At 40.5% G+C, this 26215-nt stretch overlaps 1 protein-coding gene across 2 annotated transcripts; it reads right to left on the bottom strand.

Annotated features, from left to right (window-relative positions):
* Window positions 1-276: 276 nt before the first annotated feature.
* Window positions 277-25446, bottom strand: PCGF6 (polycomb group ring finger 6). Of its 2 annotated transcripts, XM_083441590.1 has the most exons (10): window positions 24969-25446; window positions 23551-23650; window positions 21982-22078; window positions 21383-21438; window positions 20350-20409; window positions 18665-18773; window positions 16107-16134; window positions 15117-15215; window positions 6524-6610; window positions 277-3607 (listed from the first exon to the last, which is right to left on the bottom strand). In XM_083441590.1, the coding sequence occupies exons 1-10, from the start codon at window positions 25257-25259 to the stop codon at window positions 3539-3541; spliced, it is 996 nt and encodes a 331-aa protein (XP_083297716.1). In that variant the 5' UTR covers window positions 25260-25446; the 3' UTR covers window positions 277-3538. The 2 variants fall into 2 exon arrangements, with proteins under 2 accessions (XP_083297716.1, XP_083297717.1); XM_083441591.1 differs by lacking the exon at window positions 15117-15215 and having other exon boundaries at window positions 24969-25424.
* Between the last annotated feature and the right edge of the window lie 769 nt (window positions 25447-26215).

A 26215-nucleotide genomic window follows, 5' to 3' on the forward strand; every position in this document is an offset into this window, starting at 1 on the left:
TGGCCCAAGAAATCAAGTGACATTAAAGAGCCAATATAAAAAGACTCTCACATCTGCAGCCTCCCTTAACATGGACAGTTTATTGCTGAACAAAAACATGCGATTCTGCCTCTCTGCCACCAGACAACCAGCCTTAAAACAGTCTGACACAGGGTATGGTCAGCTGCCCTCAAGCCTGCATTACAATTTGGTCTTGAAAGAAATGTGAAAGGGAACTTTGGTTTCTTGACCATATATGAATGAAATTTCATTCTACAATAAAAGAGAGTAGGAATCCAGGTGTTACCAATTTATTTATTTTAAAATATTTTTAGCCTGCCCTTCATTACAAAGCAACTCCAGGTCAGGATATAACAGTTAATTAAAACCACAATTAAAAACATAGATCATAAAACAGGAAGAACTACTATATCAGTGATAAACAAACCCAAAACTTAGCCGGGGCTATTAACATGCTACAAAGGCTCTTACATCTGCCATAATGATTATACCACTGTATGGTATACTCACATTGGAGGTAGCAGTATCAGACAGATAGAAACAGTTGGAAAGCACTAGAAAATTTCATTGCATTGTTGATTTCACTATTGTTTCACTATTGTTTCACTATTTATTTTCCAGAAATAAATAAATACTGGTGTAAAGCTTTAGCAGCACTGGTACTTACAAAGGTGTACCTAGGGTGCCTTGTGTCTCTGGCAAGGAGCTCTATCAGTGCCCCCACTCACCCCCCAAAATCACTTTACCACAATAGCTACATTAGAAATTATGACATTTTATGGGACCCAATTACTTGAAGCATCCAGAATGAAGGCGAGGCAGAATGAAAACAAATGCACTGGTTACGCATTTGTTTCCAGGTTCATGTTAAAGCCCAGAGCAGCTGTTTCTAGGTTCAATTTAAAGCCCTTTTGGAGAAGCCATGTTGATTCTCTCTCAGCAAGGCAGGTTCTTCTATGTTGCATAATAATAGCTCTAATATATTTAAGGCAATGGCCTTTCCTCTTAAACCCTTTTACAAATCAATGTTTCATTCGTTACCTTCCTGTCAGCTGAGTTTTAAACAAATTTAATATTTTTTGTTAGAAAATATTCAATTGGACCCAGTGATTTGTAGATAGTTCTACAACTTCAGTTTTCGTCACTTCTATTTAGCTTTGTTTCTCAGATACCCTTCTTGGGGTCAGTGGGGGAATCAGACATAGCACCTGCCCACCATCTTCCACACTGAAGTTCAAAGCAAATAATAGAATTAATTTCTCTACCTTTCTTTAGTAATCCTGTCTTACTGTATCTTTGCTATGTAATGATCCAAATATCACCCTGGCTATTTTCCTGTCTCTAATGTACTTCAGTGTTCTGTTCATTGTTTTGAGTGGGATTCAACTAACACGTCACCCTAGTGGCTAGCTAGCAAAACAGGGCTTTTCTGCCTCTTCCACTGCCCCTCCAGCTGGCTCAGGGGGAGTGTTGGGAGAAACCCCAGAATAGGATGCAGGGGAAAGATAGGGGGTATTGTTCTGTCTGGCAAACTGAAATGTTTGTGCTGACAGAACTATTGCCATAGTGCTTTGCTGAATTCCTTCTTTTAGCAATATGCGCCTTAAAATCTTTTTCACTTGCCTGCTAGTTTTGCTTTTCCAGCATGTTTATTATACTTCCTCTTTTCTTTTCTTTTTTAGTTTTGGAAGGCTTCTACTTTTTAACACTTTAAATACTTCCTCCCTTAACACATTAGACAAAAATATTTACAAAAATAATTTTTTGTTCCATTCTGTTGTTTATAGAAATACTGAACACAAACTGGATATTTTGAATATAAAAAGGTAGATATTTATGAATATCCCTACATCAAAAATTTATTGTAACAAAATTGAATTCAGAAAGGCATTTTCAAAAGCAAAACCCTTCAACACACATTTGGTCTAAAAACTAGCTTTTCAGGTCACCATAAATGCACATCTAAGCCTCTTTAACACTATGGAGTAGCAGTTCCACAATAGGACAGAATCTTTAACTGCACAGGTAATGAATTAAAGAAAAGAAAATCTGACACCTTCTATAGAGGCACGGGAGTTGCATCAGTAATGTGTCTTCCATCTATCCCTCCAATTGCATAAACTTTGTTTGCTGCCTATGTGATAATGGATTAAGCCATTGATCTTCAACTGGTGGTTTGGGAACCACTATCACAAGAGTGGGGAATTTGTGGCCCTCCAGATGTTGCTGGATTACAATTCCCACCATCCGTCTCCATTGGCCACACGGGCTGGGGCCACGGATTTCTCACACTTGCACTATCACATCACAGCCTGGTCTAAGGGAGGTCACAACAGCAGCAATACTAGACAAATTTTTGGTTGAAAACTATGAAATGGATCCCCAGGTGCATGTTTGGGTTAATGGTGGATTCTGGGTCTGCAAAAGTTGAAGACTAAGCATTGTATAGCAAGGTTTAATGAAATCTTTGTAATAAGACCATTGCTGAGGCTAGGTTACAGGAAATGTTAAAAATGAACTCCTTCATCGTGTTGTTCTTTAACCAGAGCTTTTTTAATTGTTCACAGGGCATTACTACTACTGGCTAGGAAACACAGGGCGTTGTCTCAAACTCATATGCAAGGAAGGGGACAGACATAGTCATTTTCTACAAAGGCGGCAAAACAAAAGCTGGGGGAGGGAGTAGAATATAGCGGAACATCTGCAAGAAAGGGAGCTATGACGGAGGCTGCAAGGGACAAAGGCAAACATGGTAGTGACTGCAAACCAGAAGAAGTGGGCTTAAAGGAAAATAGCAGGGGATAGAGAAAGGTTACTGCTGTCCTTCTGATGGACTTTCATAGAACAAAGTCTGGTTATTGTCTTCAATAGGAATATAATCAGTTGCATGGTGCCTTCCAAAGGGACCTCAAAGGCACCCCTGTGCAATCTACTGTCACATCCACGCTGTATGAGTAGCATACAGCTGATGTCTAGTTAACATGCACACAATTTCTCTCCAATTTTAACTAATTTATAGGATATTGCATATTTTAATGCTATTACTCACATAAACCATGAGATACAATGCTTGCGGTTTTTTGAAAGGTGATTACCCCCCCCCCCCTTTTAGGCACACAACTGAAAGGTTTCCCTTTCCTATTTCTAAACCAAGACCATTAGTGTACAATAAACGTCTCTGAGAAGAACACATCTTTTCCAATAAAACACTGCACACTGGCGATAATCCCTGAGAACACCAGTGAAACTGTCTTTCAGATAAATACTGGTTTCAAGCTTAAGTCCTGGGAGTCAGTGCTGCCAATACACAAACCGCATTTAAGACAAATCCAGTCATCTTGACACATTTGCTCTTCCCTGAACTAGCTAGGTGTTAATGACATAACAGCACTGCAGTATTTATAGCTGTACTTACTTTACAGCATTCCTTTTTCAGATTCTAACTTACTATGCAGAGTGAAAACTGTGCATTAATGTTCACCATGCACTTCCCAGAATGAGGATCATTTGTTTCTTCAAAGCCCCTCCATGTTGGATTTTAACAAATCCTTGAAAGTGTGGGATCTCTGCTAAGAATCAGCCCATAGTGAAGTACAAGTAAGCCATCCTAGAAAGTAGGAAAGAAAAATCACACTTGTAAACAAGTAAAAACAAATGCAAAAACAAAGCCTTGTCACACCTAAGTTTCTTTATGCCACCTAATGAAAATTTGCTCTTGATTGTGAATAATAAAATGCAGGATCTCCCAGTGTGCTATTTAATGAACAGAGGATCAAGGGAGTCAACAGCTGAGTATGAAGCCCACTTGTAATTTCTTTGTGAGTACAGTCCCATTTAGAGGTGGTTTGAAAACAACTGAACAAGTCATTCAGTTGTTTGCCTGTGTCTGAACACTGTAATATCCCTTTTAAAGAGAGGCTAACAGTCAGAATGCACAACCCATTGTTGAACTGTTCCACATCATATTGCAGCCACTTTGTCTTTTGACTCAGCTTCTCCATCAAGCCACAGTTATTGCAGAGACTCCTTAGGATCCAATCCTCCCTCCAGTAAGTTTGAGGGCTGCTTTGCACTTTACAAGGCAGTGTTTGCGGCAGTAAAACCAGTGTTTAGCTTAGCAAAAATGCCAAGTGTTAATGGCAGATGCATCATCCTGAACACCTATGTATGTATTGGAGAAACCTGACCATGTGCAGATTCCTGTTGTATGTACAGTACATTATATGCTTTTTTTGAAGACGACAAACACACTATGAGTCATTCTCAATAAGCAAGCTTCAGCTTTCGATCCCAGGACGAAGTGTTATGGAAGGCAATTTCCCTGAAACAAACTGCTGGAGTAAATGAAAAAGCAGGCACTGCTTTGGGGTTATATATAGGGTTGGTCCATACTAATTAGCAAGTCTGTACAAAAGCCATAGGGAGTCAACTGGCAACCTCCATTTGACTGCATAATTGAGCCATTGAAATCAGTCAAATCACAACAGTTTTATATGCAGCCCTAGCATGGAAGTTTGGATATACAGAAATGGTGCCTTATGATAGGTTTAGCCTTGCCATAAGTCTGTCACAATTTCCTGACAGGCTACTATTAGGTGTGAAAGGCAATGCTGTGATTGTGACTTCTTCTGACATATACTGTGTTCAAATGTTGGAGATGTGTTGGCTAGAAAAGATCTACAACATCAAACAAAACATCACCTATGAGCAAAATAAATTTAAAAACATGTACTGCTGTATAACACCTTTCTCTACTGATTACACTTCATTCTGACACCTTGTCTAGAATGCAAAGTTAGCACTTATGCACCAAAGTGAGAAATGAACAATTCAACCTGTAAAACAGGTTATTTTAATTCAGTAATTCAGCAAGCTATCCTTAGATTTGATTAAAAGAGCCACCAGATTATAAACTGTATCTTATTTTTTTATTTTCAATTGTCCTTATATTGTATGATTTTAAAAAGTGGTAAGAATTCTACATTACTGCTGTGATCAAGCACAGACAATATGTGTGTAGAAAGAGGCTTCTACAATGACTGCTGTTCTAGATGTGACCAGAGTATGCAAAATAATCGTGCCCTACAATGGGCAGCGGTTGCACCCAGCACCTGCTATCACTATGTGCACAATACTCTTGAATGCTAAAGTACAAGATCAGCATTGTCAGTTCTGATTCCAGATGCACACTCTACCCACCACTGTCCTAACAAATGATTAGTGCATACAAAGCAGATAGAGCCAACCACCTGTTCAGCAGGGTTGATCTGTGAATGCAGAATCACATGCTTAGCCTGCAGTATGCAAGGATGCCTAGATCACAGCACATTCACCAAGGATAGCAGAGTTGGTGAATTTTCCTTTTCCTCAACCTACTAGGAGATCCATGATATATCCTTTTGTGTCTTTAGATTGGGAGAGACTGCTTTCATTAAAAACAACAACGCTCTAAACCATAACAGCCTGAAATTTTGATTCAGGTAGGTAGCCGTGTTGGTCTGATGCAGTCAAAATATACTAAAAAATTTAAAAATTGTCCAGTAGCACCTTAGAGACCAACTAAGTTTGTTCTGGGTATAAGCTTTCGTGTGCATGCACACTTCTTCAGATACCTGAAATTTGTTTATTTTTAAAAATTAATATGCTGGTAGAAGCCATTTAAACACTACATGAAGACTCAGCTAGACTTCAGAAGCAGTCCTATACTTAAGTTCTGTTGGCTAAGATGCTATAGGATTTGGCTGAAGGCTTGCTATCCTGGCCAGCTTCTAAATATGCCAGCAGCACAACAGAATGTTGTCAGAACAGATAAAATGGGGTGGAGTCATGGGCAAGACAGAATGGTACAGAGGAGGAGCACACTTGTGCTGTATCCTATAGCCCTTCAATCCTGGTTGACAGGTAACTTTACATCAGTGCCAGAACTGGCATAAGATTTCCCTCTGTGACCACTCTGCCCACATCAAAAGAGCATTAGATGCACTTGGCCTCAAACACACATGGGAATCTGAACGCATTGCTAATGCTTCTTATCTCAGAATCCTAATACGTATCTCACCTCGGTACTCCGGACACATACTGTACATCCAGCCCCATTCCACTTCAACAACTACACCTCACACAGGTAAGCAAGAGAAGGAGAAACACATGCTATGATGTTTAACTGGTGCACCTGACACCTGTCTCTCTTCACCCCTTTTTGCTATACTTGAATACTCTTGTCCTGCCTCAACAGTGCTGCTGAAACATTCCTCCCCACAACAGTGGGGAGCAGTGTCTTCCACACAAAAGGGAGGTGCTCATCCATACACACAGGCAAACTTGCTGTTGGTAAAAGCCAGACGCTCCACTTCAGCCTTTGCCGCTGCTGGCAATGCAGACTCATGCACACTTCTGCCTTAAAGGTTCACAACTCAGAAGCTTTCCTGGAAATGCAGTGCTTGGCTATATCCCCAAGGGGTGTATGGGAGGCAGAGGCAGGAGCACCAGGGGCAATTCCCTTGCAGCAGTGGCTTCAACTTACCTGTACTGCACTCTCCCCTAGAGCTCGCTGGATTTCCCTCAAAGTCTGATAGTGTTCCAGCAGGTGATCACCACATATTATGTCTACCTAGAAATAAACAGAAAAAAGGATCAAAATGTGTTTTCTTTAGCTGCAACAAGCTAGGGGCTTTAAAGTTTTAATTCAAAGGCTGTTTGAGAACACATTTTATGTATCTATTTCATCTCCAGAAATGCTCTCCAGGACCTCAAAACTACTCTTTTGTAGTCCCAATTTCAAAAAGCATTTTGAGGATTTGGCAAGAGATCTCTTCAAAACACAAGTTGTTATTGCTATCAAGAACCCATTGCCTGCAATAGCACTGTAAAGTAACAAGCCGCTATGAACATGTAAAGGACACTCCTAAACAGATTGAGTTCATTTGAAGACAGCACCCCGTCCCTGCTTCGTAAGACTTATTGCTTCTCTGTTAACTACTTTAAATATCCTTTTCCTGTCTTATTAACTCCAATGACTTTGTTCAAATATTAACTTCATTTTGTACTGTTCAGCGGATGTGTCAATAAATATCTCAAGAAATTCCATGTTCAAAGCAAATATCCCTTCAGAACAGGTGTGGTTAAACTTGTTAACATGAGCAGGTGTCCAAGAATCATTTTAATTAAATAACGCAGGAGCTCCTGGGTGCCAGTTCTCTGTGGACACTGTGTACATGCCATTTGCAATCTGTATCTCATTTGACACTAACAAGTCCCAGAGATACTGATCATTGGCAACTCTCTGAATGATTCTTTAAAACTAAACAGAGGTGCAAAGTCCATTCATGTAAGAATTGCATGCAACTATTGCATGATATTGCTTAAGTCATCCACACCATCAGCAAACAGAAATCTCAAGTGATGCAACTGAAACAAAGATAGGATCAACAAGTCATGATCATGTCCATGTTTAATATCTAAGTCGGTAGAGTTCAGTCTTTCTAGTGTCAATGAATTGTTTCTGTGTTGATCAATGTGCTGTGATTTTGTTACCTACATAACACTTTTGCACTACAGAGGATTTGGGGTTGTGTTCTAGGGTACAATTTTAACTCCTGCAGTTTCAGGAGTTTGCAAGAAGATTTGCAAGAAGCAAGTGGGAGCAGCAGACAAGTTGTCTTTAGGTTGCTTTGTTTTTGTTTTATTATGTATTTTGTGTTTTCATTTTGTATTTTTATGTTGTGAACTGCCCTGAGATCTGTGGATCTAGGGCAGTATATTAATGTAATAAACAAACTTTTTTTTACTGACAATTTCACCATCAATCCTTGATAAAAGCTTCCTCAGTGTGAAAATGGCTGACTGGGTTCTTAACAATGAGCTGTGCATCTTTGACTTATCTCTGGTGCTATTCTATGGTGGGTACTAATCTGTTCTGAATAACAGGAGGCAGATTATACTCAAGATGTTTCTGGATATTTTCAGAAGCACCTCTCCAAGTCAGCAGATGATTATTTTTTTTAAAAAAAAACATTCAACAAAAACAGAACACATGCTGGAAACCTATAGGGAGTCAGATATACCTTCACTGTTTGAAATGTTAGTTCTGTTTCCTTCACTGGGGATTGTATTGACTTCGTCTGCTAAAGGATGTTCAGCTTCCTAGGTTTAATAATTAGGATTTTTAGGAAGAGGTCTGCTGATATAACTCCTTTGCTTGACACCACGGAATTAACTTTCTTTTAAGGGTAGAAATTATGACATGTGCTCCTCCCATTTGAACAGAAATGAAGTTCCTTGGTCTTGTATTGAAGAGCATGTAGCAGTGTTGGTATTCTCCGATAACTCAGTACTCTACAGGTGTGGGAGAGGAGACCTTGAAATTTAAGATTCAGGTAGGTAGCCGTGTTGGTCTGACGCAGTCGAAATAAATAAAAAGATTAAAATATTGTCCAGTAGCACCTTAGAGACAAACTAAGTTTGTTCTGGGTATAAGCTTTCGTGTGCATGCATAAAGAAAGCTTATACGCAGAACAAACTTAGTTGGTCTCTAAGGTGCTACTGGACAATCTTGAAATTTGTGATAGTCTGTTTTGGTCAAAAATAGCATCTAGGGGCAGAATTTATCATATTTAGACCTACCAGGCATACATTTCCAAATTATCTGCCTGGCTTGCTCAGTATTTATTCCTACATATTTCCCCTTTATCATGCTAAATTAGTACAAACATTTTTACAGTAGTAGAAATCACAAGAATCTTTAGAGGAGTCAACAAAGTTGGCCACATTTGGCAGAAGCAGAAAAGCATCTGATGGCCAGGGAAGCAGAAATCCTAACAGACATTTCAGGTACATCTTTTGAACAGCCTGTCTCCTGTTTGTCAGAGTGGATTACCGCCCTTTATCTAATGACACTAGAGATAACAGCAAGGACCTTGGATTTAGATAAAACAGAAAGAGGAGAAAGGGGGAGCTAGTAAGAAAAGAAAGGCAAAACAGAATATGATCAAGTGAAATGTCCTAAGTCCAGTCCATAAGAAATTAGACATTAGAGCTGCATTTATTTCTATGCATTTCCCCCATTTCCCCTCTTTATCTTCCTAACTTATTACAAACATTAAAAAATGGCAAATTAGCATCTAATTGAAACACCAAGGTGCAAACACACACATTTTATCTGCATTTCAGACCACCTGCCTGTTTCCTATGGGCAGAATCTGAGGCTGTGCTCACTTCTTTCTCCTTCCCGTTGCAGTCCCAAGTGGCCTCAAAATCTGCTCTGCAGAGCTCAACCCTCCAGAGCACATTTTGAGGGTGCATGGAAGGCTTCAGAGGACAGTGAAGTCCCTCTGCATAAGTGGAAGCCTGTTCTGCGCATACAGACAACACTAGATACAACTCTATGTATCCAAACCATTAAATGCCACAAATTATGATCAGATGGAACTTATTCCAGTTTATTAACACTGGAAGCAAAATGTTAACCAATTCCATTGCTGTAAAACAATTCTTCACAGTCCTGAGATAATTCAAAAGTGACTGCCTAGAGATATCCTGATGTGACCTTCGCTGCTGCAGTTCTAGACTAGATATTAAATGTTTCAGTGGCTTTAAATAAATGATTGCAAAGCTGCTTCCCCTCTACCTCAAAGTGCTTGGAATATTAAATGCCTAATTCTGCTACTTCAGTGCTAAGTCCTAAAGCTTCAATACTAATTGTTCGGGTGGGATTCAGGTGATAGCTGTAAAACTCAAGGGAATAGAAATACAAAGAAAAGAAGCAATTTGTTCTCAACCACCCTTTTAAGAAGCATCTGTAGCATTTGTGATTATATCCATTAATCCCTGTGATGTAAGGAAATATATTACAGATAAGGGGGGTGGGAATCCCACCTGCCAGCAGTGTTCTAAATCTATTTTAGACTTTTAAGTTTAGAATCAAATCAGTGTTACACTAGTGTTGCAACAATGAATATAACTGATTTGACGCTTTCTGGAAACAGGAAGATCATTATATTGCTGTAAATATTCCCCTAATGAACACACTAAAGTCTAGTTAAAGCAAGGGAAAGAAACCTTTCTGATGTTTTTAAAGAATTACCTGCCTTGATTGGGTGCATGCAAGTTATTTCCCTGACACCCCAATCCAATACATATGTATCTCAGAAGTTCCACAAAGTTTTATGCAGCTTACTCCCAAGTAAGCATGCCTAGAATTGGAAGGAAAAATAGATGAAAACGAGACATAAGGGATGCAACTTGTGCATAAAGCACTGGATCTGTCAAGAGTTTTTGTCAGGCTCCAACAACTTGCCCTCCTGACCACCCGGCAGCATCTTTGGCAAGAGTTGCACACTAACTTATTTTATCCCGAAGTGTCATCCCGGTTGCATTACAAGCTCCACCAGCTGACACTGTACTGCATTAGATGACTAGGGGGATGAATGCAACTCTGTCTGGCTCTATAAAGTCTCACTCTCAGGGCCTGTTCTTCAGTCTAAGCAACTTGTCTCCTTGTAAGCAGATCCTGTCAGGCTGACCTCCCGCTCACCAACTGCCCTTCCTGGAACTTTTGTCCGCCTGAGACCATGATGCTTTTCTTTGGCTCCCTGCCTTGCAAACAATTTGTTCTTTCCTGTTTTGGGGGTTATGATACTGGTTCCACTTCAGATGCTGAGCATTAACTTTAGATATACAGTGGTACCTCGGGTTACAGACACTTCAGGTTACAAACACTTCAGGTTACGGACTCCGCTAACCCAGAAATAGTACCTTGGGTTAAGAACTTTGCTTCAGGATGAGAACAGAAATCACACGGCGGCAGCGGGAGGCCCCATTAGCTAATTGAACTTCAGATTAAGAACAGTTTCAGGTTAAGAACGGACCTCCAGAACAAATTAAGTTCTTAACCTGAGGTACCACTGTACCAAAGCTGTCAACCTTTCCTTTTTTTGCAGGAAATTCCCTTATCCCAGCGCCGTTTCCTGTTGCTTCCCGCTGCTATCCCAGATTGTTAGATATCCTGTAGACTGTCCCCAGGACAGGTGAGGCTGCTGATCCCTTATTTTCAAATCTAAAAGTTGACAGCTATGCTGTACAGTGGTACCTCTGGATGCGAACGGGATCCATTCTGGAGCCCCGTTTGCATCATGAGCAGAACGCAACCCGCGTCTGCAGGTCTGCGCATGCCGCGATTCGCCATGTCTGTGCATGCACGTGATGTCATTCTGGGCGTCTGCACGAGTGGCGAAACCCGGAAGTAACCTGTTCTGTTACTTCCGGGTCGCCACGGGACACAACCTGAAAAGATTTAACCCGAAGCGACTTTAACCCGCAGTATAACTGTACATGGTAAACCCAGCTACTGAGGAGCCAGTTGAAAAACTGCATGGGCTATTTATACAAATTATTGACCCCAAACCTCCCTTTGTTTATAAATTGCTCTCATTGTGCCTTTACCGTGCACCAGATATTATACTGGGCCCAATCAGACTCTGATTTCTAGCAGAAGATGCATCAAACACATGCTACTTCTAATTATCTCCCCAAAGCCAATCTTCATTTACAATAAACACTTTCATCTGAGAGATTCCTCTGACAAGGGAACACTTCTGTAAGCTATATTAGTACATCTAAAGCAGTGAAATAGCAAATTCCTTTATAACTGTCGCTCTCTCCCCACACTAATTCTCTCTCAAAAGGCAGGCAGAAAGCAGCTTTTGGATGTTCTGATATTAGGATGGCAAGGCACTTACTATTTCAAAAAGATATTTTTCAGACATTACTACAACAGTCTTATCAAGTGAAGACAGCAGCTCACAGGCTGATTTCAATAATGTGAGTCCAGGGGGCAAGATGGCAACTGAAAGTGTTGGGAAGACGTGGTTTATTCAACATTTTTTTTAAAAAAAATGCAAATACTTAATGTAACACTTTTCAGTCCGAAGACTTTTAGAGTGCCTCAGCACTCAGACTGCTAAAACAATAGCAGTCATAAAAACTTTAAAACCAGGACAGCTGGGACTACAGAATGTAAACCTAAAAAGAAAAAAACATAGTCTAAAAGGCATGAGCGGATAAGGTCTTCACCTGGTGCTGAAAGGACATCTAAGCTGGCTCCAGGCAAGCTGCCTTGGGGAGAACATCCCAAAGCCAGGGCACAATAGCAGCCAAGCCCTACCTCCAATAATAATGGGGCTCATAAATTTACACCGGAAAGCAGGGGTGGCTAACCATTTTTGGGCCAATGGCTGCAATTACCTTTGGCCAACCACTTGGGGCGGGTCACCCCCTCCGCCAAAAAAAACCCAACCCCACCCTCAGTGATCTATGCAGATGAGAAGGGAGAAGATTGGAATCTCCACTGTAGTGCTGGGAAGAGAGGTTTAAACTTATCCTGCCAGCCCAGTATTCTGGTGCAGATGTAAATCACTCCTTCCCTGCTCATCCAATTTGTCTGATGAGCAGGGACAGGGTGATTTGAAACTCCAATGAAGTGCTTCTCCCAGCCCAGCACCATAACTCCATATTTCTTTTGCCACTGCCAGAATCAGTGTGGTTGGAAGGACAGCACACAGAAGAAACTACTTGGCAGGCTGTGTCAGGCCTTCAGGGTAGGGGCTTCCTGCAGTACAGCAAAACTGAAGAGGGATATGAGAATAGTAACATCAACAATATGTTCTGACAAGTAGTTACTGAAGCTGGACATTCCAGATGTACTTCATTGCAATTAGTGAGCAAACAAGTATGAAAAGGAGAAATATTGTTTTCGGATTGACCATGTTAAAATTAAATAACACCTGATAACCTTCAAAAATCATGTTGCAATTATGGCTCTTTGCTGCAGGCATAAAACTAATCATTCCCTCAGTGACCAAGACCAGGACTTTCAGGCATTAATAACAATAATAAACAAACTGCCAGCCTATGGGAAGAGAGAAAATCAAGGCTCTCTAGTGCCGTGTCCTAGCAAAGAACTCCTCTGGACTCAACCACAATTAAGCTGGGAATCCTTAGGGGCCTACTTCCAAGTAGTATATCTAGGAAACAAGTGCAACATCAACTTTTATGTTCAACTGAAGTCTGTGGCATACAAGGCTTTTAAAGAGAGTGTTGCATGTTCCAGTAACAATGACAGAAGATGGAAGTTTTGAAGTTACTCTTTTAGCATGGGATGGGGTTTAAATATGCATTGTCATATCTTCTATCAGCAAATTAATCTAGGCACACTTTGAAAATGAACAGAAGGTATATCAACAGAAACAAATAAACCTGAACAATCAAAGGCATTTGCAGACACAGTTGAGAACAAAATATGCCTATCCCATCTTTGGAAAACAGATCACAACATATCACAAAATCAGTTCTGTAGGTTTTACAAATGTGCCCAATGAATTCACTTAGTGTACATTTTCATTACAAGAGAGCAACAAAACACACTCTGGAGTCTTAACACATCAGACCATTTGGGCAGATTAATGTTTTTAAAAGGCAGAATCAGAAACCTTTCTTTTAATTAGATGTGCAAATGCATCACGTGTATTAATGCAACTACAAGGACACATAATCCTTGAATCCTTTTCACCTTGCACATAATTGTCATTAAATCCTGTATTTTATAAAATGTGAAATTCAATATCAGGTTGTACCTGCTGAACAGCTGCACAATTTGGCAGAAGCCATGCTACACTCCCAGAACAAAAAATATGCCACCACCACGATGAAAGATGTAGCAGTGCAATTTTTCTGCCAGTGAAGATGGACGGAGTCATCAGTGGCATAAGGGAAGAACATTAGTAGTTAGATTGTTTTATAATCTTAAATATCATGACTACACCCCCATTTATGGTGAAGTTTTAGACTAGACCTAGAGCTGTTGACACAGAATTTCTATCCTATTGACCTTCCAGACCACAACCAATCATAAGGTATGGTGTGATAAATCACAGCATAAAACTACCAGTATATAAACCCTGGACAGGGAGACCATAACTCAGACAGACAAGGTGCAGGGCTGGGGTTGTACAGAGAGAGTTCCACCTCATTAGCAACAGCAGTGATGAGGCTGCTCCTAGCTGTTCCTCTGTAAGAATATCAACCTATTTGCTCCAGGCATGGCTGCTGTATCCTTTGTTCCTACCATGGAACAGAGTGCCATCATGGACCCTGCAGCTGATATTCAGCTACATTTCAAGCAATGGCCCACTGTACAAGACTTCTGGTGGGCTGAACTGGTGGGCTGTTGGAAACCCTAAACATGTGTACTTCTTCTTCAGAATTGCCTCCATTTTGGAGGCTGTTCAATAAAGGGTTATGACTTTGACACATTTGTTGCTATGGTGTGGTATATGGGGATCCCTTTCTCACACTCTAGAAGGCCATAGCTTCATTTGGCTTTGGAATGACACTATAAGGTGGGGAGATGGTGTCAATATGCTTGATGGGCTCAGGACAGTGGTCACATCTCACTACTCATTCAGGTTCCCTGGACTGAGACAGAGGCAGGATTTTCAAGGTACACAAGTGCATAGCTGTTGCCACCAGGATGTTAGAGAGAGGGATGCTGAAGGGGAGAAGGGCCAAATCTGAGTGGCTACATGGCAACATGACACCTTCACGTCGCCTATGTGATCCTGAAATGGATTGCCATAGAAGGAAGCTATTTTGTTTTTAAAAATGGTGCTAAAGCTGCAAATCAGAGACAGCAAACAGCACATGTAAAAGGTCAACAAAAAGATATGTTGTCAAACATTTCACGGAAAACTCTGTTTTGCCCCACAAAACATCACAGAGAGAAATACGGCAAAGTGCTATTAAAAAATCTATGTGGAGCAGTGGAAATAACTTTAAAGCTCTTATAATCCAACACATTGGCTTGCCCTCTTACATTTGACTTTTCTTCTTTGGTTTCTTCTTCTGTGCTTGCTTGCTATTGCCTCAGTGTGTGTTACATAAATTCTTTGATGCAACAAGTGTGGCTTTTCCAAGTTACATAATGCCTTGTGAAATGCACTGCATGGAGAACGGTAAAAACCTCACTCGCATACTTGCTGCTAGGAAGCAGACTTTCAGTGTGAGCAAGAGAGTAGAGGAGTGTCATAGCCAACGATATGGTGCAAACAATTAGCACAGCATACCTGGCAGCCAGGATCAAGGTCCATCTTTCTTCTGAGAAATTTCTCCACATGTCCAATTGTTGCCTCTCCTGAAACCCGTACAAACTTCTTTTCCAGTGGCTGGAAGGAGGAAACAGATTTCATACTGTAAGGCTGTTCAGTAATGAAGGGGGCAATTCTAATCAGGTTTTTTAACAAGGACTTTATCCCATATTATTATTATTATTATTATTATTATTATATGAAACTAGTAAGTCATTTTCACAAATTTCCCCCTTAAACAGCTTTTTTCAGCAATAAGATGATGTTGTTCAGCTGCAACCCACAGTTCCACTATTTTTCCTCTTCCACCCACAATCTCACTGCACATGTATCTTCTGTATTTAGTTCTTCTTCCCATAAGCTAAAGGAGGCATAGATGGTTCTCCCTGTTCCATGTTATCATCACCACAATGCTGTGAGTTAGGCTAGGCTGAGAGCTAGCAATAGGTTCAAGGGTCCCAGTGAGCTTCATGGCTGAGTGGTAATTTGAAGCTGGATTGTCTCAGTCTGAGGTGGTAATCACTACACCACATTGGCTCTCAAATACATATATGTACCATTTTTATTTATTTCTTTACAAATTTCTACCCTTCACAGATAGCTCACAGACATAATAAAAACATGGTGTTCTGGGCATTGTTAATCACTAGCCCATTTCTATAGAATACAGTCTAGTTGTTCACTCTTTAAAACAGGAGTAACTAACCTGTAACTCTTCAGATGTTGTTTGACTGGAGTATCTGAAAGGCTACAGGCTGGCCACCATGCTTCAGAGGCAGTCATAATTTCCAGTGCGCCTGGTCCCTCAAACTAAAATATTACATCCCTGCCTTTGCAACATTCCTTTATCTTTATAAATTACAGATTTGCAAAAAAGCAGTATATACTCCAGGACAGAACCACTGAAGTTTTACTTATGCATGCCATAACAATGAACCAAAGGAAGATAAATTTCAGCAGTATTTGTACCTTAAATTTCCCAGACAGATCATTAGCTCTGAAAGAAAAAGAGAATTAACATAATAAGTATGTCTGAGCTACATCTGGATTTGCAGGCTCAAACTGCTAAATCAATACAATGCCATTAGTTACAGAGTTTCTCTGTGATATATATATGTGTGTGTAATTTATATGCTCATTAGGTCCTTGGATTATGCTTGAAAGCTTAGAATATTACCAGTTATCGTCATTATCATAATCTCCTGTTAAAGGCAGGCAGCAGCACTCACCACAAGTTGTAGCTATTATACAGGCTTCAAAAGTAGTGAAAGGAAAAACTGCAGTAGTTGATTCAAGTAGTTCCTAAGGCATGCACCACAGGGGTAAGTTTCCTATCTTCAAGGAAGGGGAAACATTTTCTGAATCAGAAAGCTATCATTACAGAAGTTCCTTGGACTGGATTCAGGAACAACCCTAACTAACAAGCCTGCTTTGAGAGTGTGGATGACCCTACCAGGAAGAGCCAAGGTCACCTCATTTAAGTCAAGCAGGTTGTTAATCACCACCATTTCAATTCCATCTGCACTCCATAGTTAATCCTCATCCAGTCTGGTACAGCATTTAGATACAGCTTTACACTTGCTGTTGCTGCTCTGCTGAGAATGCATATTGGTGTAATTAGAATACTGATAACGCCATTCCTCAAGTTTGAGATTATTTCACCACATATTTCATATATATTTTAGATCAGCATACTTTGAGAATTGGTCTGAAGAGAAGACAATGGTCCAGTTCAGACAAACATATATTGGCTTCATAAGCACAAATATGCAGTTTAATATCCTGGCTTGCTTTGATCCAGGTAGGCACAAGCTTCCTGGTTCAGGAGCAACTGGAAACTACTGAACTAGGCCAGTGTATTTAAAATATACATGGATATTTTTAAAAGCTTCAAGGACAAACTGCTTTCTTTATACTGACACAGAAACAAATAGAATTGCAGCCACTGTATTACCTTTATATTGAAGAATTCTGTATTAGGAAAAACAGTGAGCTTGACTTTAGTAGAACTAACCATGTAATTTAAGTCTACCTTTAGACATCAATCTAAAAGGTATAGAGTGTGCAAGACTGGGTGCTGAGCAGAACAATCATATGCACAATCAGCTGTCAAATTGCATTTCAGAGGATTGACTGCTTTTCCTTTAGATACATGGAGACAAATTCACTTGCAGAAAAGAACTTTTTCTTTCAAAAAACTGTAAGTCAACTCTTTATCTTCATGAATGTCTAAAAGGTTAACAAAGACAGATGGAAAAACCATGTTATTTCCAAGGCAGAAGATATCACAGTTTTTCCATTCCCAGGATTGTTACCCTTTTACTACCATAGGAAGGACTGGACCATTTCAAGATATAAATTGAATGATATGGAAGAGGTAATAAACAAAATTGCTCCCAGAAAATGACAAAATATAAAACAAAACATGTAACAGATATACATATACTACTACGACAACAACTATTGGTAATTAAATTTGTAAACAACCCTTCATCCGTAGATCTCAAGGCAGTTCACAACATTAAAAGTTGCTCATTAAAAGTATTGTTAACTGGCACACACACCATTACAAACAGCAATTCTGATCCAGGGTGATGCTGGATTAAGGCCCACTGAGACCCACGATCAGCACAGATGCTCCCTGAGCCAGTCACCATCTCTCAGCCTAACCTACCTCAGAGGATTATTGTAAGAATAAAATGGGGGAGGGACTTAAGGAGAACCACCTGTAGTTTTCAAAATGATTTTTGACATTGGAATTTTTTTTTTAATAGTGCTAAAACTAAGGTTGCAGTAGTTCATACTAAGCATTACAAGTGTCTCTTTTAAAAAAGGGGGGAAAGTACAGATCACCATTCTTTTAGATGACAGTATCCAACATGACGCCCTCAAGAAGTCTACAACCAACCTCTACCATTGATCAGGCAACTTTGTCGGATGCAAAACGGATATGTTAAATTAGAGAAAAACTATTACTGCACATGTCCAGAAACACATTGGCTTGTCTTTTAGCAATAATCACTTCAGTGTTTGCCAGTTGTCACTGCCACCTAGTGGTTAAAAACAGGAAAAAAGGTTAGGCACCCCAAGTTACAGAACGCTTGGTCGGGCACGGTTTGATTAAATAGAACTGTCTTTACACATACTGTACACTTCATCAGAAAAGGTATAATGAGGGTTCTACATGTGCCTACTATAGAAAATTGCAGTCTGTTTCTGTAAGAACTGAACTGAACTTTTATTCAATAAATCAATCTGTAGAGATAAGAAAACCTTTCGGAACAGTTCAGAAATTCAAGATGAATCTACATCCATTGGGAAAGGAGAGATGGCTTTTGTAAGCCAAGAGTTCTACAAATAGAATTGCTAATCTGAATGTCTTCCATTAGCTCTCAATCTAATTACTGAAACAAAAAAAGCTAATGTTGCAACTGAATGCCAAGGCCAACATATCCTTTTACGTCCATGTCTTTAAAACGCTACTTGTAAGTTAAAACTCAATCTACTAAAAGTCTGCTTTTACTTACCCAATGAACTCAAGGAGTAGTGACATGTCAAGCTCTGGAGGGATACGGAAAACCGAGCCTACAACTTTACGGGGCCTCCCCCTGGCTATAGCAATTGGCTGTGGAACAGCTAGGATAGTAGAAGAAAAACAAAGAATATTATTTCCCACCTATAACAGGATACATGATGAAATAACAAGTTGCACAGACTCGTATCTTAGTTCAGAAATGCACCGCCTAATTGCTATTGGTGCTATTTAAATGTTTTTACTAACTCAAGAGGGACAACACTGTTTTTTCTATGATTAATGTAGCATTTTGTTACAATTTTTTAACCCACATTTTCTTTCAACCCACTGGCCTGGTTCACGTGACATGGTAAGCCAAACCATGCTTACACGGATTACAATTATTACATGAGCTGCTGGAGAAAGGAGCTTGCAACCACTTTGTTCCTTCCCAATCTTTTTTACTTCTGTGCTATGCTGAGCTAAGCCAAGGTTTGGCTTAGCATGTCATCCAAACTAGGCCTTGTGTTTTAGATCTTACCTTACTAAACCACAAGCTATAGCCAAGAACCTATAGTTAACACAACGCACTAAGTAGCTGTCACAAGGAAGATGGAGCAAGCTTGTTTTCTTCTGCTCTGGAGGCTAGGACCTGAACCAATGGATTCAAGTTACAAGAAAGGAGATTCCGACTAAACATCAGGAAGAACTTTCTGCCAGTAAGACCTGTTTGACAGTGGAACAGTCTTTCTTAGAACTCTCCTTCCTTGGAGGTTTTTAAACAGAGGTTGGCTGGCCATCCACCTGTCATGGATGCTTTAGTTGAGATTCCTGTATTACAGGGAGTTGGACTAGACTCTCAGGGTCCCTTCCAACTCTACAATTATGATTCTATGATACAGCATGAGCACAGTTCTCTGCCATTTTAACAAGAATTACTGTCAAATTAGTAACTGGCTAGTAAGCCAAAGTTATCGGTGGATGCAAGTATTCTCCTATATTAGATGAATTTGGACAGGCCTTGATGTTGTCATAAATGCACAGGAAGAGTTCATAAGCAATGGATATCCCAACTTCCCAAAGGGTGCCACAGACAATAAAGTGGCCACAATTGCTATGATGGTCTGATCTAATCATATTTATTGTGCTGTGCATGCATGATCTAGTAACATCCCTTCTCTACTCTTCACTCAATTTTGTGCCTTGAAAACCCTAGCTGTCTTTCACAGACATGAACAAAATCACTACACAATTCTTCTTAGCAAAAAATGCTGACTACATAATTCATTTGTGAATATCACAACTCTGAACGTGTCCTGCTATCTTATAGCACATTAATCAGAGAATCTTTAAGCTAGTTAATTAAGCTTAATAATACTCTTGTGGGGCAGATAAGTTACTGTACTATTATTTTCATTCTGGTGGGGTGGGAAAAGAAAACATTAAACAGCTTAATCAGGTTCAATGAACAATGACAATTGCTCAGTCAATCATCTGTCATCCTTCCAAATACTGTACCAATTACACTGTCCAACTTGGAACACGTTTCATGATTGTACCCATGGGACATCCCCTAGCATCAGCCTGACCATAGTCTGTGGTTAGAAAGCTGAGCCACTGGAATAAAGCGGCATGACAATTCTTACATATATATTTTTAAATAGCAATGCTGCTATTATAGTTGTTATAAAAACTTACCAGGCTTAGGTATTTCCAAACCTCTCTCTCGGTAGAAATCATGCATTTGCTTTTTCTCTCCTAAAAAATGCAATACAAAATATTTGGGTTTGCTCCACATAGAAAATACAATGCATAGATGTGTTTAAAATCTATGGCTCTATGGCTCTCAGTAAGTTATTGGGCTCCAACCCCCTCCGGCTCCAGCCAGGAAGGGATGATGGGAGTTGTAGTTCAACAACAGCTGGAGAGCACAGGTTCCCCCAACCCCAGTATAGATATATTTTCTCAAACTAGTTGGTTAGCGATACAAAACATGCAAACTAAAGAAACCACCATTATCATTCAGCAGGATTTTCATACATTTATAGTATTGTGTCATCTAAAGATTCTTAAGTCAGCAAAAAGAGAGGAAAAGTCTTAAAACAGAAGCAGTTAAGATATATAAGGTAAAGGTAAAGGGACCCCTGACCATTAGGTCCAGTCGCAGACGACTCTGGGGTTGCGGCGCTCATCTCGCTTTATTGGCCAAGGGAGCCGGCGTACAGCTTCCGGGTCATGTGGCCAGCATGACGAAGTCGCTTCTGGCGAACCAGAGCAGCGCACGGAAATGCCATTTACCTTCCCGCCAGAGCGGTGCCTATTTATCTACTTGCACTTTGATGTGCTTTCGAACTGCTAGGTTGGCAGGAGCAGGGACCGAGCAACAGGAGCTCACCCCGTCGTGGGGATTCGAACCGCCAACCTTCTGATCGGCAAGCCCTAGGCTCTAGAATCAGACTCCTTTGTCCAGCCACTGTTCACAATATTTAAAGCTCTTCTCTACAACCAAAATGCCTACAAACTTTATAAAATGAAAGCTGAGGATCTCAGATGGTTGTGTGACAAACTACATGACGGGGTTCATGCTTCTGCAGTCACAGAAAACAGACACAGCCCTTATATCAAGAACCAAGGCAATTTAGGAATTATCTAATTCGCAGCTAACACATTCTCTGGTGAATCTTATCTTTAATTTTTATAAATAGCACTAGGCTCAAAATAAAGGACTTACTTTCTTCCAAGCTGACAACTAATTTATACACTATGTCTTGCAACTGTCGATCCAGCCTGTGGAAGTAGAATAAAAAGATTAATTAAATTAGTGATTGAATATGGGTTGTGGTAGTGAACTGTTGAAGAAGAGCCACAGGAGAGGAACTAGAAGCTATGTTCAATGGCATACCTAGATTTGCAGGTTTCCCTATTTTGGGAAAGATTTGAGGTTCAAGCCAAAATATCTCAGTTACAAAAGCAACTTTACAACCATCTTTGAAGCAATGCACTGGCGCACTAGAGGAAATAAGAAGTCTCAAACAACCCTTGTGTGGGAAAGTTTCAAGACCAGGGAGGCAAATCTTTTGGATATGAAAAACTTTTGTTGGTAAACAATAAAGGGAATTAAGAATTGTGTGAGGTGCTAGACCTTTTATGAGACAGCAACGTTTCCCTCCAGTGCATATAGCAAGTTAGAAGTATTTTTCAAGTTCCAATAATATATTTTAGTTCAAAATAGAAATATCAGTGTTATCTGAAAACCATTGCTTCTTTTACATACACACACACAAAATATAGATAAACAATTATAATTAAATTATAATTAAAATATATTACCTGATATTATAAAGGGGTTGCGTCTGATGTACTACAATGTTGCATTTTGGGCATCTGTTACTGTAGTAAAAATGTCTTACTATGCAGCTTTTACAGACTGTAGAAGATAAATTTTGCAGTTACAGGCCTATAATGTGGTAGTACACAAGTTCCAAAGATAATACAGAATATATAGCATGTGTCACCTAAAATGCAGAGTAACTGTAGAAATAAAATGTGTGCGTGTGGAGGATAAAAACTTTTTCAATCGATTTCTGCCCTACTTTTCGATACAAAATTTCAAAGGCTTACTAAAATCTTACTGAAAAAAGTTATTAAGAATAAGTCTTGAATAGTGGTATGCAATATGTATTTACTTGATATCAATCTCTCCCTTTTCATACTGAAGGATCCACAACATGTTTACATAAAATAATACAATTTTTATTAAGGTTGATTCTAGGTCAGGCATAGGCAAACTCGGCCCCCCAGATGTTTTGGGACTACAATTCCCATCATCCCTGACCACTGATCCTGTTAACTAGGGATGATGAGAGTTGTAGTCCCAAAACATCTGGAGGGCTGAGTTTGCTTATGCTTGTTCTAGCTTCTCCAACTCCCAATGCTACTCTGAGGTGGTATATAACCCTCCCCCTCAAATTACTGCAACTCTTCCCACTGTCTTTTATCCCTTCTTACTTTCCCAGCTGCTGCAAACGGAATAGTCTGTTGCCTGGCTGGGCACTCCTTATTCCTTTCACTGTCAAAATGCAGATCATCTCACAGTCCAAGAACCAAAAGGGAGGAGCCAGGTGCAGCAGCTGCACCTAAAGCAAGTGACTTTGAGGTAGAACATGTGCTTTTGTGCAGAAAGCCCTGGGTTCAATTTTTTGCATCTATATTGTGTGTGTGTGTTTAGGATCAAATACCAGAGAATGTGAAACACCTCTACCAGAACTTAGAAAGCTGCTATCAGGCAGAGTAGATAAACAAATACTCTGCCCGATTAAAGGCAAGTTCCTAGGTTCCTAACCAGCAGGCAATATGAAGACTCTGGGCTGGGCAAGTATGGAATAAATACAAGGAAAACTGCTATTTCTTGGTCTGCACAGCAGTAACATCTGTGTGCGGTACCTCAGGCTTCAGCTGTCACCCAATGACTCCAGGGATTTTGGATTACAGAACCCCTCCAGATCTGCATCTGCATATGGTCATCTACAGCCTAGCCATGACAATCAGGTTAAGGAGCAGCAGAAGCTGAGGTCAGGGTAGCTATTTAAGTAGAAGAAAATGTGCTAAGATCTATTCAGGAAGCTGAATAGGAAAGGCAAATAAAGGAATGATTTATTTTAATTTATTTCAGAACATGATCAAGGAGAATTTTGGGGTGGGGATAGTATAATCCAAGACATACTGTAGCTGGATTGTTTCGAATTTCCAGGAGCCCTCTTAAAGACATCCACCACCATGGAGTTACCACAATTAATACAACATTGTTTTGCATTATCACCAAAATGTACTTAGGCTTGATATTTCTGCATAGATAACGTCAAAGCTTCTGTTGAGTAAGAAATTAATATTAGTACTTACATGTATGAAGGCACTCTGTGATGGTTGTGGCATCTATGAAGTACCCTTTGCAGATAGAACACATTATATATGGTGTCAGCTCAGAGAGGTTAATCATGCGCTGCAAATGTGAAAAAAGGAGGGAAATAGTTATTTTAAAAGTTTTGCTTGTTACCAATACGAAGATGTATATTGTTTATTGTTTGATTAAAGCACAGTATTAGAAGTGAAGTGGGGATTTTCCTGGACACGGTCTTTTTAATTTTGTTGTGAACTGCTTTGGGAACCATTTAAGTGAAAGCATATGTAAACATATAAAATAAATAAAATTAAGAGCATAAGAAGAGCTTCCTGGAACAGGCCAATGGCTCATCTTGTCCAGTATCCTGTTATCACAGTGGCCAACCAGATGCTCATGGGAAACCTGCAAGCAGAACCTGAGCATCAGAACATTCTCCCTTCCTGCAGTTTCCAGCTACTGGTATTCAGAAACATTACTGTCTCTAGCCATGGGAGATGGTGAGGAATATTTCACCGGGGACACACAAAAGATGTCACATTGTGAGACAACACAGAGCAAGCAAAACGTATATAGGAAAGGGCCATAAACTCTGTGGTAGGTCATCTGCTTTGCATGCAGAAAATCACAGTTCAGTCCTTGACATCTCTAGGTAGGGCTTTGGGAGACCATTGCTCAAAACTCTGAAGAGTTGCTGCCAGTCAGTGTGCACAATATTGAGCTAAATGTACCAATGATCTGACTTGGCATAAGGAAGCTTCCTATGTTCCTGATCCCACCGTTCCCAAGGAACTCACAGGGGAAGATTAGGTAAGAGAAAGGAGCCCAAGGGGTATCCAAGGAAAGTTAAAGCTGAGCAAGGATCTGAATCTGAAATCCCTACCCAGCTCTCTAGCCACTGCACCACATTGGCTATATTTGGCACAAGGCATCATAGGAAGCACTGTTTACATATTTATATCCCCATCCTTTCATCAGTAAGTTCCAGGAAAAAGTACAGCGGTACCTCGGGTTAAGTACTTAATTTGTTCCGGACGTCCGTCCTTAACCTGAAACTGTTCTTAACCTGAAGCACCACTTTAGCTAATGGGGCCTCCCGCTGCCGCTGCAGCACGATTTGTGTTCTCATCCTGAAGCAAAGTTCTTAACCTGAAGCACATGTAACCTGAAGCATATGTAACCCGAGGTACCACTGTATATGTGTTGCCTGCTCCCACTTTCATCTTCACAACAAGCCTGTTAGGTAGGCTAGGTTGCTAGATGGTGATCGATCCAAGGCCACTCAACGAGCTTCCCAGCGGAGGGAGGATTTGAACCTGCTTCTTCTCCATCCTAGTCCGATGGAATCTCACCCCATGGTGTCTGCTTCACCCAAGGGTGCCCATGTGCTCCCCCTTAAGCGCACTGCCTCTTGTTTTACCTCATCCTCATCTTCGCCTTCTTCCATCCCAAAGCCCCCGAAGGGGTCCGTGGACCCCCCTCCTAGAGCTGCTGCTGCTGCTTCCTCCACCTCTTCTTCCTCTTCCTCCTCTTCTTCCTCCTCCTCCTCCATCTCTTCGTTGCTGGACTCTGAGCGGCTTCCCGCTTCGAAGCGGGAGTTTTCCCCGGAGCACCCCGGGGCTTCCAGACCCGCTATTGCTTCCTCATCGTCGACGTCCTCCTGCTCTCCCTCGCCCAGCCCCTCACCGGCCACCTCCACCTCTTCGCTCATCGCCGCGGCTTTGAGGGAAACAAATGCACGGGCCGCTTCGACCGACAAGGAGCAACCGAAGAAATGCCTGGGGGGCGGGTAGGGCGAACGCAGTTCACACCCAAAGGAGCTATTCCTGTCCTTTCTTTCCTATCTCTATGATCCTTCCCTAAACGTGACTACAGCTTCAAGGCGCGTGCGCAAAGCCTCTTGGCGCGCACGCTTCTAGGGCGCCTGCCTCATTCACATACAACCCCTATGTACTCTGGGAAACTGAGTTTTTATTCTCTCTCGCAACGGTGAGCCAGGACTCAAGGTGGGCTTTTTACCTGTAAGCCGCCTTGAGTTCCAGTTACGGGAAAAGGCGGGATACAAATAAATATATAACAACGACATCAATACAGCAGAACTTGGTCTTAAAACTGAATTTTGATCCCTATTGTATAAAATACATAAAATGGTTTTCATAAACTTAACGCTGGCTACTGCTTAATAGCAGTTTTGATTAGACAATTGAAATGGGTGCATAGTGAAATCATTCTGATGCCAGTGTTGGTGAAGGGGTCAGTATTTAGTGCTTGTACAACATCATTATTATTACATATTTGACTTTTTGGTCACTCACTACGAAAAATCTAAGCAATTTACAGAAGGGGATTATATAATATCCCGAGGTTCAGCTAAATAAATAAAAAAATAGCCAACACGATGTTTAGAATTGGCTTTTAAGTGTGCGAGGGTGCAGAAGACAGAAATACACCACCACTCGAGTTTCACAGAACTCTCTCAAAGACATCTCAGAATCCTACTTACTGATGAGTTCACTGACAACTTAAAATGTGGTATACGTTACACTTTTCACCTGTTATATTTGTCATAGGATATATACAACTGGAGAATCGACCCCTCTGTGCAAGCCGCACCCATAATCTCTCATTTCACAAACTTGTAAACGGTCGCAGAATCATCGGTGGTAT

This window comes from Podarcis tiliguerta (genome assembly GCF_965153285.1).
Source record: "Podarcis tiliguerta genome assembly, chromosome: 5".
Lineage (NCBI taxonomy): Eukaryota > Metazoa > Chordata > Lepidosauria > Squamata > Lacertidae > Podarcis > Podarcis tiliguerta.